The 14,652-nt window shown below is 42.0% G+C and overlaps 1 protein-coding gene across 3 annotated transcripts in view; it reads right to left on the bottom strand.

The window, feature by feature from the left end:
* The window catches only part of LOC101167997 (sodium channel protein type 4 subunit alpha B), a 256,928-nt gene that overhangs the window by 123,750 nt on the left and 118,526 nt on the right, over positions 1 to 14,652 (bottom strand). For 2 of the 3 annotated variants that reach the window (XM_020712432.2, XM_020712431.2), the window contains exons 10-14: positions 10,677 to 10,818; positions 9,638 to 9,835; positions 7,721 to 7,903; positions 7,375 to 7,629; positions 4,372 to 4,506 (exon numbers count right to left, since the gene is read on the bottom strand). In XM_020712432.2, coding sequence (XP_020568091.1) covers positions 4,372 to 4,506; positions 7,375 to 7,629; positions 7,721 to 7,903; positions 9,638 to 9,835; positions 10,677 to 10,818 — 913 coding nt within the window. The remainder of the gene's footprint in view (positions 1 to 4,371; positions 4,507 to 7,374; positions 7,630 to 7,720; positions 7,904 to 9,637; positions 9,836 to 10,676; positions 10,819 to 14,652) is intronic. The other variant, XM_020712433.2, reaches the window with a different exon arrangement.

The following is a 14,652-nucleotide window of genomic DNA, read 5'->3' as shown; positions in this document are numbered from 1 at the left end:
TAATTCTTGGAAAATGTAAAAACTACCCAAATACATGATGAGCACCATACGGAGGCTGAAGGTTGAAAACCTTGACTACCACTGCAGGCGGTCTGTTACCACATCTCTTTTCCCTTGTTGCATAAGAGAGATCTTCTGGGCAACTTGAGAGCAGGTAAGAGGGACAAGATACCTGCCAGCATAAACTGCCACGTTCCACCGTCACCATACACTTCATTGGAAAAGTAGAAACTATAAAAAGGGTTTTAAATAAACAGGTCTCTTTTGGCAGAAGGCTCCCTGCCTTCACAGCTGCTCTGGACTCTGTTAAGGTGAATTTTAATTATGTTTAAAAAACACACACCAGATTGTTTCTTCAGTGGCATAAAATGCCTTGAACTCCTGTGTTCCAGACACTGTGTTGACTTTGTTATGTAACTTGTCTCCAGTCCAGCTCAAAAGGTGAACGTACATAAACAAACGGAGGGGTTTTCTCCATCTCTGCTTTGTCAGTGAGTCATGCACTGCAAGTGCGATGTGATTATCACGTCCGCTGGGCACAATGCAGGATGGGAGTCCATACGTTTTTGCAGGCACAGCTCATCCGGGGGATGAGTGCTCCAAAGCTGAGTGCGCCAAAAAAGTCTGGGGTGTTTTTCCAGCTTCTTAAACAACGCTGCATTTTGAGAGGTTACAGCCTACGAAAGCCTGTTGCTGCTAGACGAGCACACCAGGTTAAACTTTCAGGTAATTATTTGGTTAGGAGTTCCAGGCTTTGTCAGTCATTTTTCCCTTAACCAAGACACATATCCCCAAGTTTCTTCAAATTGATCAAATGTAAATGTCTCTTTGGATAAAAGTGTCTGACACGACTTTTTATCTCCAAGCATAACAGCAATTACAGCCACATGGGGGGCTCAGTCCCGAAACACCTTCTCTATGCAGAAAGCGTCGTCTTTTATGTCTTGGATAGCTTCTGAAAGAAAAACCTATCACCAGTGGTTCCCAAGCCCCAGGCCATGGAGCGATCCCAGTCTGTGGATCAATTGCTACCAGGTAGCAGACAAAAAATAACAACATATGATAACTTTTTTCATCTCTAAAATGGTCTTAAGTAGGCTGAAAAAATGTGGAAAAATTATGGATTTTTTTTTAGATGCATGTTTATTTAGTTTGCAGTCCATTTGTTTATTTTCTCATACTGAAAAAGGTTTAGTTTGGGGAAAACTACCAGATTCTGTCCACCACATCCATCCACGACTTACTCTTGACGCATGTCAAGTCGTTCGCTGCTGTCACGTGACTCAAATACATTTACTTCCTTCTTACAGCAGTTGCTGCGACCTTTAAATTAAAGGTCCTGAGTTAACAAAAGTAACAAAAAACAAACGTTTTTGGAAATTTTCTTTGGGCAGACAAGAGCTGCTGAGGAAATGGAGGAAGAGCCTAAGACTTCAAAGAAAAATATCTCTGCTACTTACAGACAAAAGCAGGAATTTTCCTAAGAAGACGGATTTATTTAGACAGTTGTTCCCACGTAACAAACCCACTTTGGCAAACATGCAGCGACCGACTCTCTAATGTTACGCGTACGCTGCTAATACAGTTGCAGACACAGTGAATTCATGTTTTTCATTAAATATAGAAAACACTAGTTATTCGTCACAAGAACAGACGCTTGGGTCAAAATGCAGCAGGATTATTAGCTCAGCTGAAAGTCCACAAAGCTGAATCAGAGTCAGGCAAGGAGGAGTCAATAACAGGCAAGAGATAATCAGAGGAGAGACGCGGTATTCAGGATCCAGGCGAGAGTCGTGGCAGGCAGCAGGCAAACAGAGTCAGAAACAGGGTCAGGAGACAGAATATCAACACTCAGTAAGGAAGGCAGAGTGGCACAAAGAATACGTCTCACTGAGCTTCACTCAGTGCAGTGCTTACGTAGGCTGTGGTTGCTTGAATGAAAAAGTCATTCAATGGTGTCCAGGAAGTGTACGCTGGGGTTGCTGGGAGATGTAGTGTGGTTATAACTCTGGACACAGTTCCCACTGGTGACCAGAGGAGGAGACAGAGCTCTGACTTCTGACAGTTGTGTCACTTTTTACAAACTCTGCCAGGATTATAAATGTTAAAATGCGATTTTATGAAAAAATGACACTAGTAAATTGCCTTCACTTAATTTTTATGAATCTGAAACCACTTCTACAAATCAACAACTTTGTTTTTTGAATCTTTATCCTCTATAAACAGAAATCTTCAAACTTTTTAAACTATATATTTAATAGGAGCATTTTAACTTGAAAAACTAAAAAGGTAATGCCACCTTCAACCTCATCCAATCTAAAAAAGGCAGGAGACCTCTGCCTTACGGTCCTTCTTAACACTATTATTATCATCAGATTTTTAACAAACATTTTTCTTTGATTTGAAGTATTTTCCTACTCAGATTCTGTGTCTGTGATTACCTCTCATGTCTCTGTCTGTTGTAGCATCGTCACTAAAGTCTAATTCACATGCAACTGTCAACTAATTGGTTGGTCAGAGGATCAAATCACAGGCTGACCAACCGGAGTGTCCTTTGGTAAGACCCTCACACCCCCCGCTGCTATTAAATCCAACAAACCCTGAATCACTTTGGCTAAAAGCATCTAAAAGCTGCATAATTATAATAATAATGTACTCGTCATCAGCTGGATCTGGCCTGCTCTGCCTTTACTTGTGGTTAACATCATTCCTTGATGAGGAAAGACTTGAGTGGAGAACAAAGGCTACGTTCACACTGCAGGCTGAAACGAGCCAATTCCGATTTTTTTGCCCCTATGCAACCTGAATCTGATCTTTTCATGACAGTCTGAACGACACAGATCCGATCTTTTCAAATGCGACCCAGGCCACTTGGGTATGTGGTCCTGAATCCAATACATATCCAATCTTTTCAAATGCAACCGCCGTCTGACCGGCCAGGCCACATGTATCCGACCCGTACGTCATTGACGCTCCAAACTTCATAATTCTGCAATGAAGTAGGCAGAAACAAGAACATAAACATCAACCACGGTGGACGATGCTGCTGAGACCAGTCAGTGGAAGGGAAGCGAGGTCACCGATTGGATTCATATTTGGGGTGACAGCTCTATTCAGGCCAAACTCGAGGGCTCTTATCCCAACCGGGCGTTTTTTTTTAAATTTCCAGCTTAATGGCCGAGCGTGGTGTTGAACCTTTCCCGCAATGACTTTTTTTCCTTTCCGACCGTGGCCAGAAGCACGAGTCGGAAAGGCGGATCCTCCTTCATGGTTCACATCCCCGTTCGGACCCTCAGATTCTCCAGAGCGGGTTTATCAAGAGTCAATATCATTTATTCTGGGGGGAGCCTTCTTTTATTACTGTTCTCCTTCCTCCGTAACACACGACATGAACGCGCCCCCACTGCCCCCCTCATTCTCTAACGCTGCACGCGCTCTCTCCTCTCTCTTACACACGCACGCACGGCCTCAGCACATACACAATTCCATTCCACAACAGTGGGTCCAGACGATCCCGGCTCCAATGCCTTCTTTAAATGAGAAGATTGTAATTGTGCTGGCTCCTTTGTGAAAATAAATGTAATAATGCGAGAAGAGCTCCGCTGTTGACAACACTGTTGTTAACATCCATTATTAATGTTAGCTACTTCCACAGACAACGAGTCACGTCGTTCACCGTTGAATACTCTTCTGCACATGCGGGTCACTTCTGGGTCATTTCACGGTCACACAGGAGATCACAAAAGTTCGCATTTAATTGGAAATGTGAACGGACTTGCAAAAATATCGGATTTTTTCAAAAAATCGGAATTGTGCATTAAGCCCTGCAGTGTGAACATAGCCAAAAGACTTTACTGGTTGTGTCACCAGGACAACATCAGGACAAATGCCCATCAGATGGTTACGTTCTTCCTCTGAAGTCCTTCATGCTGAATAGCGGCGAGTTTGAAGGCTCGCTTGTCATTCTGCTTCAGTGTGCGATGGCCATACTCCTCCACCGTTTTGCCTAGATTTGGCATTTTCCCTGTATAAATGAATGAACTCCTAATTAATCAGGTGATCTGCTGCTGTGTTGACAGAGCCGGTGTTGTTGTGAGGAAGGGCGCCTCAATGCGGGTCTGTGTTGGCTTAGAGTCTGAGGCTTCAGGGTTCTGATTCCACAGCACAGGGAAACGCATGCGCACGTTTGCGCACGTGGCATTGTTTCCTGGGACACTGTTATGTGTGCATATGAGTGTCTTTAGCCATGATATCAGAGCGCAGTTATGCATAGCGCTGATTCATAATTCACATGCTTGAGTGTTGGATGGCTGCAGGCTCCACCATTGTTTCCACTGCAGTGCACACACACTAACACACACAGACACACACCGGACTCACACTCTCCTCCTTGACCTTCTCCATGGTGCAGGCGGGCAGCTGCCCCTGCAGTGGCGCTGGAGAAACCCCATTCTGATCCACAGCAACAAACAACTTCCCGTTGATGTTGAGAGTTGGATAAAACACCTAAAAACAAAACAGAAGCACACAACACGCTTTAGTAGCGATCCAAAGAGCTGCTGGATTCTGGTTCTGCTCAAAGTTTAGTCAGATCTTTGAAGTCATTCTTTACAGCAGCTTTAATGCTGCGTTCACCCCAACATTCAGGGTCATGGGGGTGCTGGCGCCGATCCAGAAAATTTCAGGTAAAGGCGGGGTTCACCCTGAGCACTTCAGAGCAAACACACACACTATGACACATCAATTAACACACAAATTACGCATGCAAGGAAATGCAAACTCCCAACAGAAAGAACATAGCCAGGATTTGAACAAACACCGTCTCACTGTGAGACCAGCGTGCTAACCACAACACCACTGCGTAGTCTCAAGAAGGTTTCTTTGAATTCATTTTTCTTAGAGGAAAATAAAAGCTTGATTTTACAAACTGATATAAAAAAAAAACTTTGAATTAAGACTCTTAATATTTTCTTAGAGATATGATAAAGTGGAAATCCATCCATTTTCTAAACCCATGTAATCCCTTTCAGGGTCACAGGGCTGCTAGAGCCTAACCTGGCTACTGTGGGCCGAAGGTGGGGTACACCCTGGACAAAGGGCCACACAATCACACACCTAGGGACAATTTAGAGTCATCAATCAACCTATAAACCAAGCACTCTGGTTTAAAACTCTGAACTAGAGGCAGAAAATATGGAAGTCCTTGCCGGAATGATTCACTAACTCAAGCAATATTCCGTTGACCAATCTTAATGCACTTTTTACTTCGGTACGGTGGCAGCATGCTGCAAGGCGGTTGCTGAGAAGGTGGCGGCTATGACAGTACACTGATGAGTGTTTATGACATGAAGATTGTCAGGAAAACGGTGAGAAGCAATGTGTATGTGTAAAAGTAGTTTTAATGAGCATGCAGTCATCTGACCACATTTCAATGAGTTGCTGTTTCTCATCGTCACAACAGTCACCATCGTCATTTAATAACACGACATTCGTTGCTTTACATTAGTCAGCGGCTTATCTGTTGCTTCTTTCCTTCACATTATGCCCGGCTACAGTGGCCGTTCTGGTCCAGTTGTTCTGCTCCTAGGATGGAATGTATTTAGACTGAGGAATCTCTGAGCGCACCACAGCTCAGACTGATTGAAAATGAACCAAGGCCACCTGGAAAGATGGGTCCAAGACTGGTTCTTGGTCCCGGACCAGGGTCCGCTTGGTTGCATTTAATATGAATATTTGTTGCAGATTATTGGGAGAAACAAACTCTGGTTCACTTTAAGCAAACCAAATGTGTCCTATCTGAAAACACCCTTAGTCACCTTCTGAACAATCATTTTGGGTTTAGAGCACAAATATTTCCAAAAGCACAATTTTATTACAAATTCAAAAATTCTTCGGACAAAAGTCACCCTAAACACTAAAACACAGACTTACATTAAAGAAAGAAATTCCTTCAGTTGCTGAAAAAGCCTCCAGTGACTAAAACCTCCTCCTTAAAACCTGTAATGTCGCGTTCAGAGCCCACACAGCTGTCAGAGTTACATTAGTGATTAGAGGGTCTCACATTCCGGGCATGACTTTGCTGAGGCGCTTTAAAGATGACCCTTTGGGGACCAACAGGCACGAAAATTCACAGGTATGTGATACTCTATCAGTGTCTCACATTTGGAAGTCATAAAATAAATTGTCAAGCCACAGTTGTGCTTTTCACGGTCAGTGCCCGTTGCTCAAGTTTCGCAAAAACACTTGTGGCCACCACAGCGGAGCAGCTGAGCCTCAGCTGTGGTCCAAACACCATGTTAGTCCACTGAACGAGAAAACGAAAGCATCTGAAACCTCAAATCTGCATCACGGCGTGTTGCCACCTGGGAAAAGGGTGCAAGACGGAAACCAAGCAGTCCAAATGTTACTGCACAGCAATCACCACATTCATGTTCTACTGTAGCTTTCAGTTTAAACCAAGCAAGCGGAATGACTCATCAGATTCAGGAACTGTGACATCTTAAAGCTGTTAGCTTAGACTAAAGTTTTTCTGCAACCATTTTATAGATGCTCATCAAATCTTGCACCTGGCATATCTACATGTACTTCTCCTGCAGCTTCTTAAAGTTCCACTCCAATCATCTTTTGATCTATTGTCAAAGCATTCCCATTGGTCTTTTAACTATGATTATCCACTTTGGTGCATGACAACTAATGGGATTTCAACTTTACCTAATTTACCATTCTTATAAATGGGTATTGACTTTTGAAAATTTGTCAGTATTAATGTTTTTCACATTTTTCCAGCAAATCTAAACTGAAATTGTTATTTTGGCATTTCTGCGGTATAATCAGTGACATTTATTTCTTTAATTAACTATTTTAGAATTAAGGTCAGCATTTTTAGGTTTACATTTTTTTACAATAGCTAGTATTTTGTTATTTACAGTATTTTTTTACATCTTGCACTTTATTTCTGATAGAACATACATTTTAGCTACATAGTGAATACTTTCGATAATAGTCTGGATTTCTGTTTTTGACTGCAGCTGTCTTATCAGTTTATAGCTCATTTATTATCTGACTGCTACATTTTAAACATTTTTAATCATACAGATGAATTTCTTTGAATAATTTTAATCTAATAAAAACAAAAGTCTATATAAAATATTTTATATTTTCTATATTTTGAATGCTATTTTATTTTGTTCAAGTTGCTTTCAAGTAAAATTTTCTTTTACTGATGTATTTGACGGTGTAGGTTCTCATTCATCCAGGTGTTGCTGTCTTGAAGTTGGGTCATAGCAACTGGACCTGAAATCTTTTTAGTGGAGACGTTTTCTCGCTAATCAACTGGCTTCATCAGTGATTTCATGAAGTTCACAAACCGCTCACCTGCGAGTTCTTGCTGGCTGTGCTGAAGGTGCTTAGTCGTCGTTTGGACCACGGCTGGGGCAGAATGCCACTGAAGGTTCCTCCACTGTATGTGCGACTCCTGACTCCTTCCACATCCCCCGGGACACTGTACTCATCGTCGGCCATCTCTCCTTCAGACCCGCGGCTCCTCAGGCGAAAGTTAAAAATGGAGGAGACCTGACTTCCTCTCCGAGTCCTGGTGGAGAAGGAGCGGGCGAGGAAGGGATGGAGGGACTGGATATGGAGAGAGGGAGGAGATTATGGATTTTCTTTTGCAATCACATTTTTTTAGACTAAAGACCTATTTGAATATGTTTGTCCTTACCTTCCCCCCATCTGTAATGTCCACCTGCAGAAGCTTTTCATCTGATAAGTTTGCATCTGAGTCAGCAACACCCATCAGCGCTTGGCTCCGCCTTCGCTCTTCCAAGCTGTCCAGTGGTGGGCCAAAGGGTGAGGCATCGAGAGACGTCCGAGCGTCAGATTCAACTGTTTTCTGAACAGCAATCTACAGAAAGAAATGTGATCTTCTGTCAGCACCATCAGATAATTCCAACAGGGCCTGCTCTTCCTGCCTGATAAGAGGGAATCATTTGTGATGGGAGGCGGTGTGCTCAGCAGTCTAAGGATGATTAAGGCTGCAAGCTGCAGAAAAAAATGTGAAGTTCTTTGAGTATCAAATTGAGTCTTATTTCCAAATTGCATCCAAGTATCTGCTCGAAAAGCTAGCTCTGAATCATATCTACCTCTTGTACCTCTCGACTTAATGTCTGAAGCAGTGACACCAAGAGATACGGTGTCCTTCAAACATATGGACACCAAGAAAAGTTTTAAAATAAACTACTAATAGATAAATACTCCGCTACTTTCGGTGAAAGTGATACAATTGTCATTTCTTCATATAAATAAAGTATTGTCAACATGTGTTCATTGCCTTTATCATATGCTTGGAAGACATCAAAGCAATAAAACACTGGAAGCATAATGTGCTGCAGGCGTGATCAACATGAATCATGTTTAATCCAGATATTTTAAACAGACTTCCTACAACATTTATCCCCAGAATGCTGAACATATGAATAATATTGAATGTTGTCATGGTGTTTCTGTGAGGATTCTACTGTTAAGTTCAGTTGTTCAGTAGAGTTTTTGGTCGTGTTCTGTCCTCTGTCAGCCACTCCAGGTCCATGTTATTCATCCACAGTTGTCTTCATTTCTGTTCCTTGTTTACAGTCAGTAGAAGTGTCTGCTTTTCAGTTCTACACTGTCAGGTCATCTGCTGTTTCTGCTTTTGGTTTCTCCACAGTTTTTCTCTTGTTTAGGTTCATTTATTAAATGTTTACGTTTCTGCCGCCAAGCCCAGTTTCCTGCATTTTGGCTCCTATACCTCTTGTTCCTGACAGCTGTACCCAATGAGACTCTATGTTGGGATTCCCAGCTAAATTCTTTTCTGCATCTTATCCTCCAAATACAGACTTTTGTTGTGACTGGAACGATTTTGATACAAAAAGATGGGGAACCTGAATGATACAGAGTTTGAAGAAGGCAATTCTAATCAGAAAATATTTTGGGTTTAATGTGGCCCCGTACCCATAAGAAATTAGGTAGTTGTGCCGCTGGTTAAATAGATTCATTTAGTGTTAGACATTTAGTGAGGAAGCTATGAACTCGCCATAAATACTGTTCATTTATTTTGAAAATTCCTCTGTTCATTTTGTACTTAGTACCCAACTTCCTGTCCCTGCATGGAATGATGCACCGCTCAGACGTCTGGCTAAAGTAAAAAGTGACTCCTTGACTAATATAGAGCGATTTCCTGGAATATGAACCATACCTAAGCTCATTAAATCAGTGAACAGCAACTAGTTAGACCAGAATTCTCAGATTCAAGCTGCTTCTCTGTCACGTCTCTTTAGTTCTACGCTGAACTCCCGGATTACAAGAAAATGGGTTCGGGGGGGTTTGTGGAAACATTTATTTCGTGTATCTCTAACAGAAATTTATTAGAGTTGATACAAAAAAGACCAGACAACACTAGGGCACTTTTCAATACGAGACAAAAAGGGCAGGTGCCCAAGAACCCCTAGGGCCCTTTGAGTGCACGTCACGTGCCTGCCTCCATAGTTAGACAAGGTTCAAATGGTGCCTCTGATCCTGGAGACAGTCCTGAAGATCCCCCTGAAGCTTGTCCATACAGAGGGTTCATTCAGATGGTTGCTTCTAGGGTGTTTGCTCCATCTACCTGTTGTTCTTTTTTGAGAATCTCCATGGCCAGCTGGAACTCCTTCTCCTTCTGGCAGGCCTCAGCAATGGTTGCCTGGTTCTGCTCCTCGTACGCCATGGCGACCACAGCCAGGATGAGGTTGATCAGGTAGAAGGAGCCAAGGAAGATGACCACGACAAAGAACACCATGTATGTCTTGCCGGCGGAGCGCAGGGTCTGTAGGGACAGAATGGATGAATGAAGAAGATGGTTGTAGCATGTGCAGCTTTCTTCTGTTTTGATTCACCATACATCAACCTTTGAACTCTGAGCAGCAACAATGGGGGTTAAAGGGTTTTTATAATGCAAAATCAGATTTTTGAGCTTTAAAAGTGTATTATAATGTTCTTTCCTCAAAAAAACAACCCAATAGTGGTATTTTGATCCTTTCACCCATTTCTGAGTATTCCTCTAAAAACCTGCGCTGTTAGCACCAGCCCCTCCCAATCCACGAAAATGAATGGGTCCTCACATTATGAAGTCACAATGTGAGGAACCGCCCCTTCCACGAAGAGTCTGTGCTACTAGCTCTGCCCCTATACTAACACACACCCACTTTCTTCGTGGAGCTCGCAGTGATCGGCTAAACACTTTCATTTAATATGCCCAATATGCACATCCATCTTTGCAAAAGTTCAGATGTTGTTTCGTGGGCGAAACGCAGATATGCTGCAGAGGCCGGCTCTAGGTATTAATACCGGTAAGGATTTGGTCCATTTGACATTGAATGGAGATTGACTTGACTTTGTACGAGCCCTCTATCAGTCATTCTCTAAACCGCCAGAATGACATTCAGATATGCTCCGGTTATTATAAGGATTGAATGCTCAGTTGGGCTAAAGTTTATGACTGTTTTTGAAGTACATGAAACTGCAGGTTTGGCCTTGATTGATGCACAACCCTACAGTATTGTAAAAGGCATCACTGATGTTACTGAACACCAAAACCTGTCTGCTAGCAACATTTTGTACATTATCTGCCTGGAACATCCCATATGTGACATAATCCTTGAGGGTACCTGGTGGTAAAGGTTCTCCCAGTAGTCCTGAGTCATCAGACGGAACAGGGACAGGAAGGCCCAGCCAAACGTGTCAAAGCTGGTGTAACCGTAGTTTGGGTTTCTTCCTGCTTTAAGACATTCAAACCCGTCTGGACACTTCCTGCAGCACAGAAAATCATGAAAACGTTATTACAGAATCAGTGGTGAAACACTTCAAGATTTTAAAGAAGCCAGTTGGGTGATTACACAACTGCTACTACAGTTTCTCTGACACCTGCAATGTGAGGAATCTAACAGCTCTGTGAGCAGAACGTGGGTGTAGGTGGCATTTTGAAAGCCGCGGAACTTCAGACATGGATCTGTACGTCCCTGCTCGTCCCAAACAAAAACGCCAAGCCTGTGTTTCCTCATCAACGTTAGCACCACTACGCTGCCAAAACCCGCCCACGCACGTCACAGCACGGACAGAGCTGAAAACATGAGGAAGGTGTTGTCATGACTGATATTCCCCGCTCAAATCTGATCCCATTCATCGCCGCCCACATGGCCACATCTGGGCAGCTGACAGCAGAGAGGGCCACGCTCAACAGGCTAAAAACAAGCAGGGACCCGAACTAGTCCTGCATTCTTCTGAAGACAATCATCGACTGAAGCTTCAACAGGTCAGCTCGCCTTCAATGCATTTAAGATGATGTTTCTCTAATCCCGGCAAATGCAAAAGGGAAGCCTGTAGATTATGGGCCAGATTGATCCTCTCTGTCAGCATCCAGACCCTCATCCACCTGAAGATAGAATGAGAGGAAGAGCAGGGCAGGAACCGTTCAGGAACTCAAAGTGTCACCAACAAGACTCTGCCTCACTGAGGAGCTTCATTACAGAAGGATGCTGCTGAGCAAACATCTGGGGTTTTAAACCCGCAACTCTGCAGTCCATCACATTGACTCCACCCCCGCAGGCAATTAGGCTGCGTTTCTCCCTCTGAATCATAAAGTAGCCTACAGTCAAGGTCTGCTACTACACCAGAGTGAGCTGCTGATGGTTCATCACTAAACCCGCAGGTAAAAAAGCCAAACGCTTACATGAGCTTCACATGATGCTGCAAGGGTTTGGTCTGTTAGTATTTTCTACAGGATGTAGAACGTCACAAAAAGAAATGTTATTACTGTCCTTTACCTACTAAGCATAAAATAGTGAACACTTAGGGGTTTTATAGTAAAACACATTTTTTTTCAAGGCAACATTTTTGTTCTAAAGCATTAAAACAGCAGGTACATCTAAGCTCTGATGAAAAAGTTACATGAAAAAAATCCTAAAAGTAAAAAGTAATTTTATCTACACATCAATCTAAACTTTATCAAAAAAGGTTCTGATGGGGATTATCTTAAGTATTTAAAATCAAGAGTGGAATTGATGCTGAAACCTCAGTTTAAGTGAAATATTAACACAAAAAAAGCCCAATGTTTTTTTAAACATTTTGATGTGAGTGAATGTAAACAAGAGCGAGTGGTATTATTTGGATGTACTGGTAAGTATAACATATTCTTTTGACGCTACAGCTGTTTTAGATTGAAGCTTACTGCTAGCGGAATCATTTAAGGACAAAGGACAGGCATTGACTCTTTGGCTGTGTTTGTATTTCCTACATACTCCATTACTACTAAAGAACTATATAGTGCCGGACTATCTAGTCCCCTGGATTTTAAAACCAATTCAGACACCACAATCACCTTTCTTTTTAAACGGGAAATATGGCGTCACCGATTTCACAAAGTAAAAATCTAATTAATACGAGCATATTATGACGATTATCTATGAATCCAGTGTGGACATATGTCCTAATTCCTTCCCTACTCACTATACAGTACACTATATAGTGCGTTTGCTATTTTTTTAGTGCTGTCTAAATCTACAATTCAAAAATCGAGTGCCCCAGAAATCTCCCAGAAGTCTCTGCGAAAAACCAGTGTGCATTGATTCTCACTAGATTGGCGAATATAGACCACAATGCATTGCGTTTGAACAATTTTTGTAAAAAAAAAAAAAAAGGTATTTATAGGTATTTTTTTAAATAAACCATCAACGTTTTTTTATCTTCATAAATAATCGTTGCAAAACGCTCTTATCATTTAGATTTTCACTTCGCAAAATCGATGACGTCATATCGTTTTAAACCAGCACAGGAGGAAGGGAAAGACAAGACTTAAATACATACAAGGCAACAAGACACAGGTGGAAACACTCAGGACTGATGGGGAAGGGTAAAACTTGAAACAACAACAAAACAGGAAATACTACAAAATAAAACAGGAAATCCAACTCAGAACATCACAGAAAATCAAAGAACCAAACACAAAGAAACTGAAACCGTTACAATAACTCAAGTGTGCTGCACAGCAGAACTCTGCTGATGACCCATAATGCAATGCATTCCTGAGGATTCATAAAGACTTGTGATTTTACATTTTTGCGAGTATCTTTTATAGAAAATATTTTCTGTTTTCTATTTGATTATTCATAATTAGGACCTCCTGCCTACATTTTAGCTTAGCTTCGTGTGTTTTGTGTTAGCCTTTGTATTCACCTAGTTCTACCTTGTTATCCTTTAGCCAAGCAATGTTTGTTTCTTTTTTTTTTAGTATTTTCAGTTTAATTGACTTTCCAACTTTTTATTACCGGTAGTTAATTAATCATTTAGCCTTTAACTTTGTTCACTGGTTTTCTTCCAGCTTGTGTTTCCTGCTGTTTAGTTCCGTAATAATGGAAGAACAACAACTAAAGACATAATTTACTATACAAACTATTTTTGTTTGTCTGTTCATTTTTATTTACTTTTTTAAATTGTTCTACCAAATGACCAGCAGCCCCATCAATGCTAAACATTCGTCTTTTGTTTTATTACTATTATTTCAGTTATTTTTGTGCTGTCACAGTTGGACATTTGTTATAAATGTTATAATTTCTGTTTATATTATTCTTATTTATTTAACTAAAATGAATTTTTTTTTAGCCTACTCTAGATGACACAGCACTTGCTTTTTCATATACATCTGTTTGTCTAATATGGACTTTTTCTTGAGTCAACAATCATCTGTTACAATTGAAAACCACTTGGAGAAGAATTTTGGGCGGGAATAAAAAGTTCAAATGATCTGGAATTGTCTAATATTAGATATGAATCTGATGCCAATAGAAATGGGTTTTCTGTCATCCAGCAGCTGCAGAGGCATCTCACGCAGCCATGCTGGTTCAACAGCAGCATGTGAGTCACGCAGGTGTAATGTGATAATGAAATGCAAAGCAGGTGCAGGTCCAAACACGGCGGCACCAGCAGTCCACGTTAATGCAGATAAAACCTTTGAATAGCAGCTGATGGACGCCATGCAGCGCAGTTATGTAACGTGAGTCTGATAATGCTACAGATACAAACATTACAGTAACAATGATCGATGCTGATTCAATCTGTGAGTCCAGACTGCTGCAGATTATTGAAACAGCCAGGGTTGCTGAGAGCACTCAGATGTGCTGATGTGACTTCAGAAACTCCAGGATGAGTGGAGGAACACACACCGATAACGCTATGAAGTCATTGCAGACGTGCACGCACCCACACCCACACACACACACACACCAGACCTCGGTGATCACTCGCGAACAGCCAGTCATCACCATGCCAGTTAGACTGACACACAAACGCACAGAGAGAATGTGACGTGCGTGTCATTCCTGCACTTCCATCCATCCATCTCATGGTAAGTGAGTCAACATGGTGGCATGTGAGTGTGGAGGGGGCTCTGAAGTGTGTGTGATGGCTCCACTCAGTGTGTGTGTGCAGTTCATGAACTGCAAACAACAATGGAGGACTGTGCGTTTGTGTGATTGTGCCAGAGTGTGAGAGCGGACTGTTATCGCTCACGCACACCTCAGTCCGTGTTAATGGAGGGACGCCACTTCAGACCCCACGCCGGGCACTCACACACCTGCTTTACCCAAACAC

This window comes from Oryzias latipes, chromosome 20 (genome assembly GCF_002234675.1).
Source record: "Oryzias latipes chromosome 20, ASM223467v1".
NCBI classification, from domain to species: Eukaryota; Metazoa; Chordata; class Actinopteri; order Beloniformes; family Adrianichthyidae; genus Oryzias; species Oryzias latipes.
This window is presented reverse-complemented; position numbering and strand designations above follow the sequence as displayed.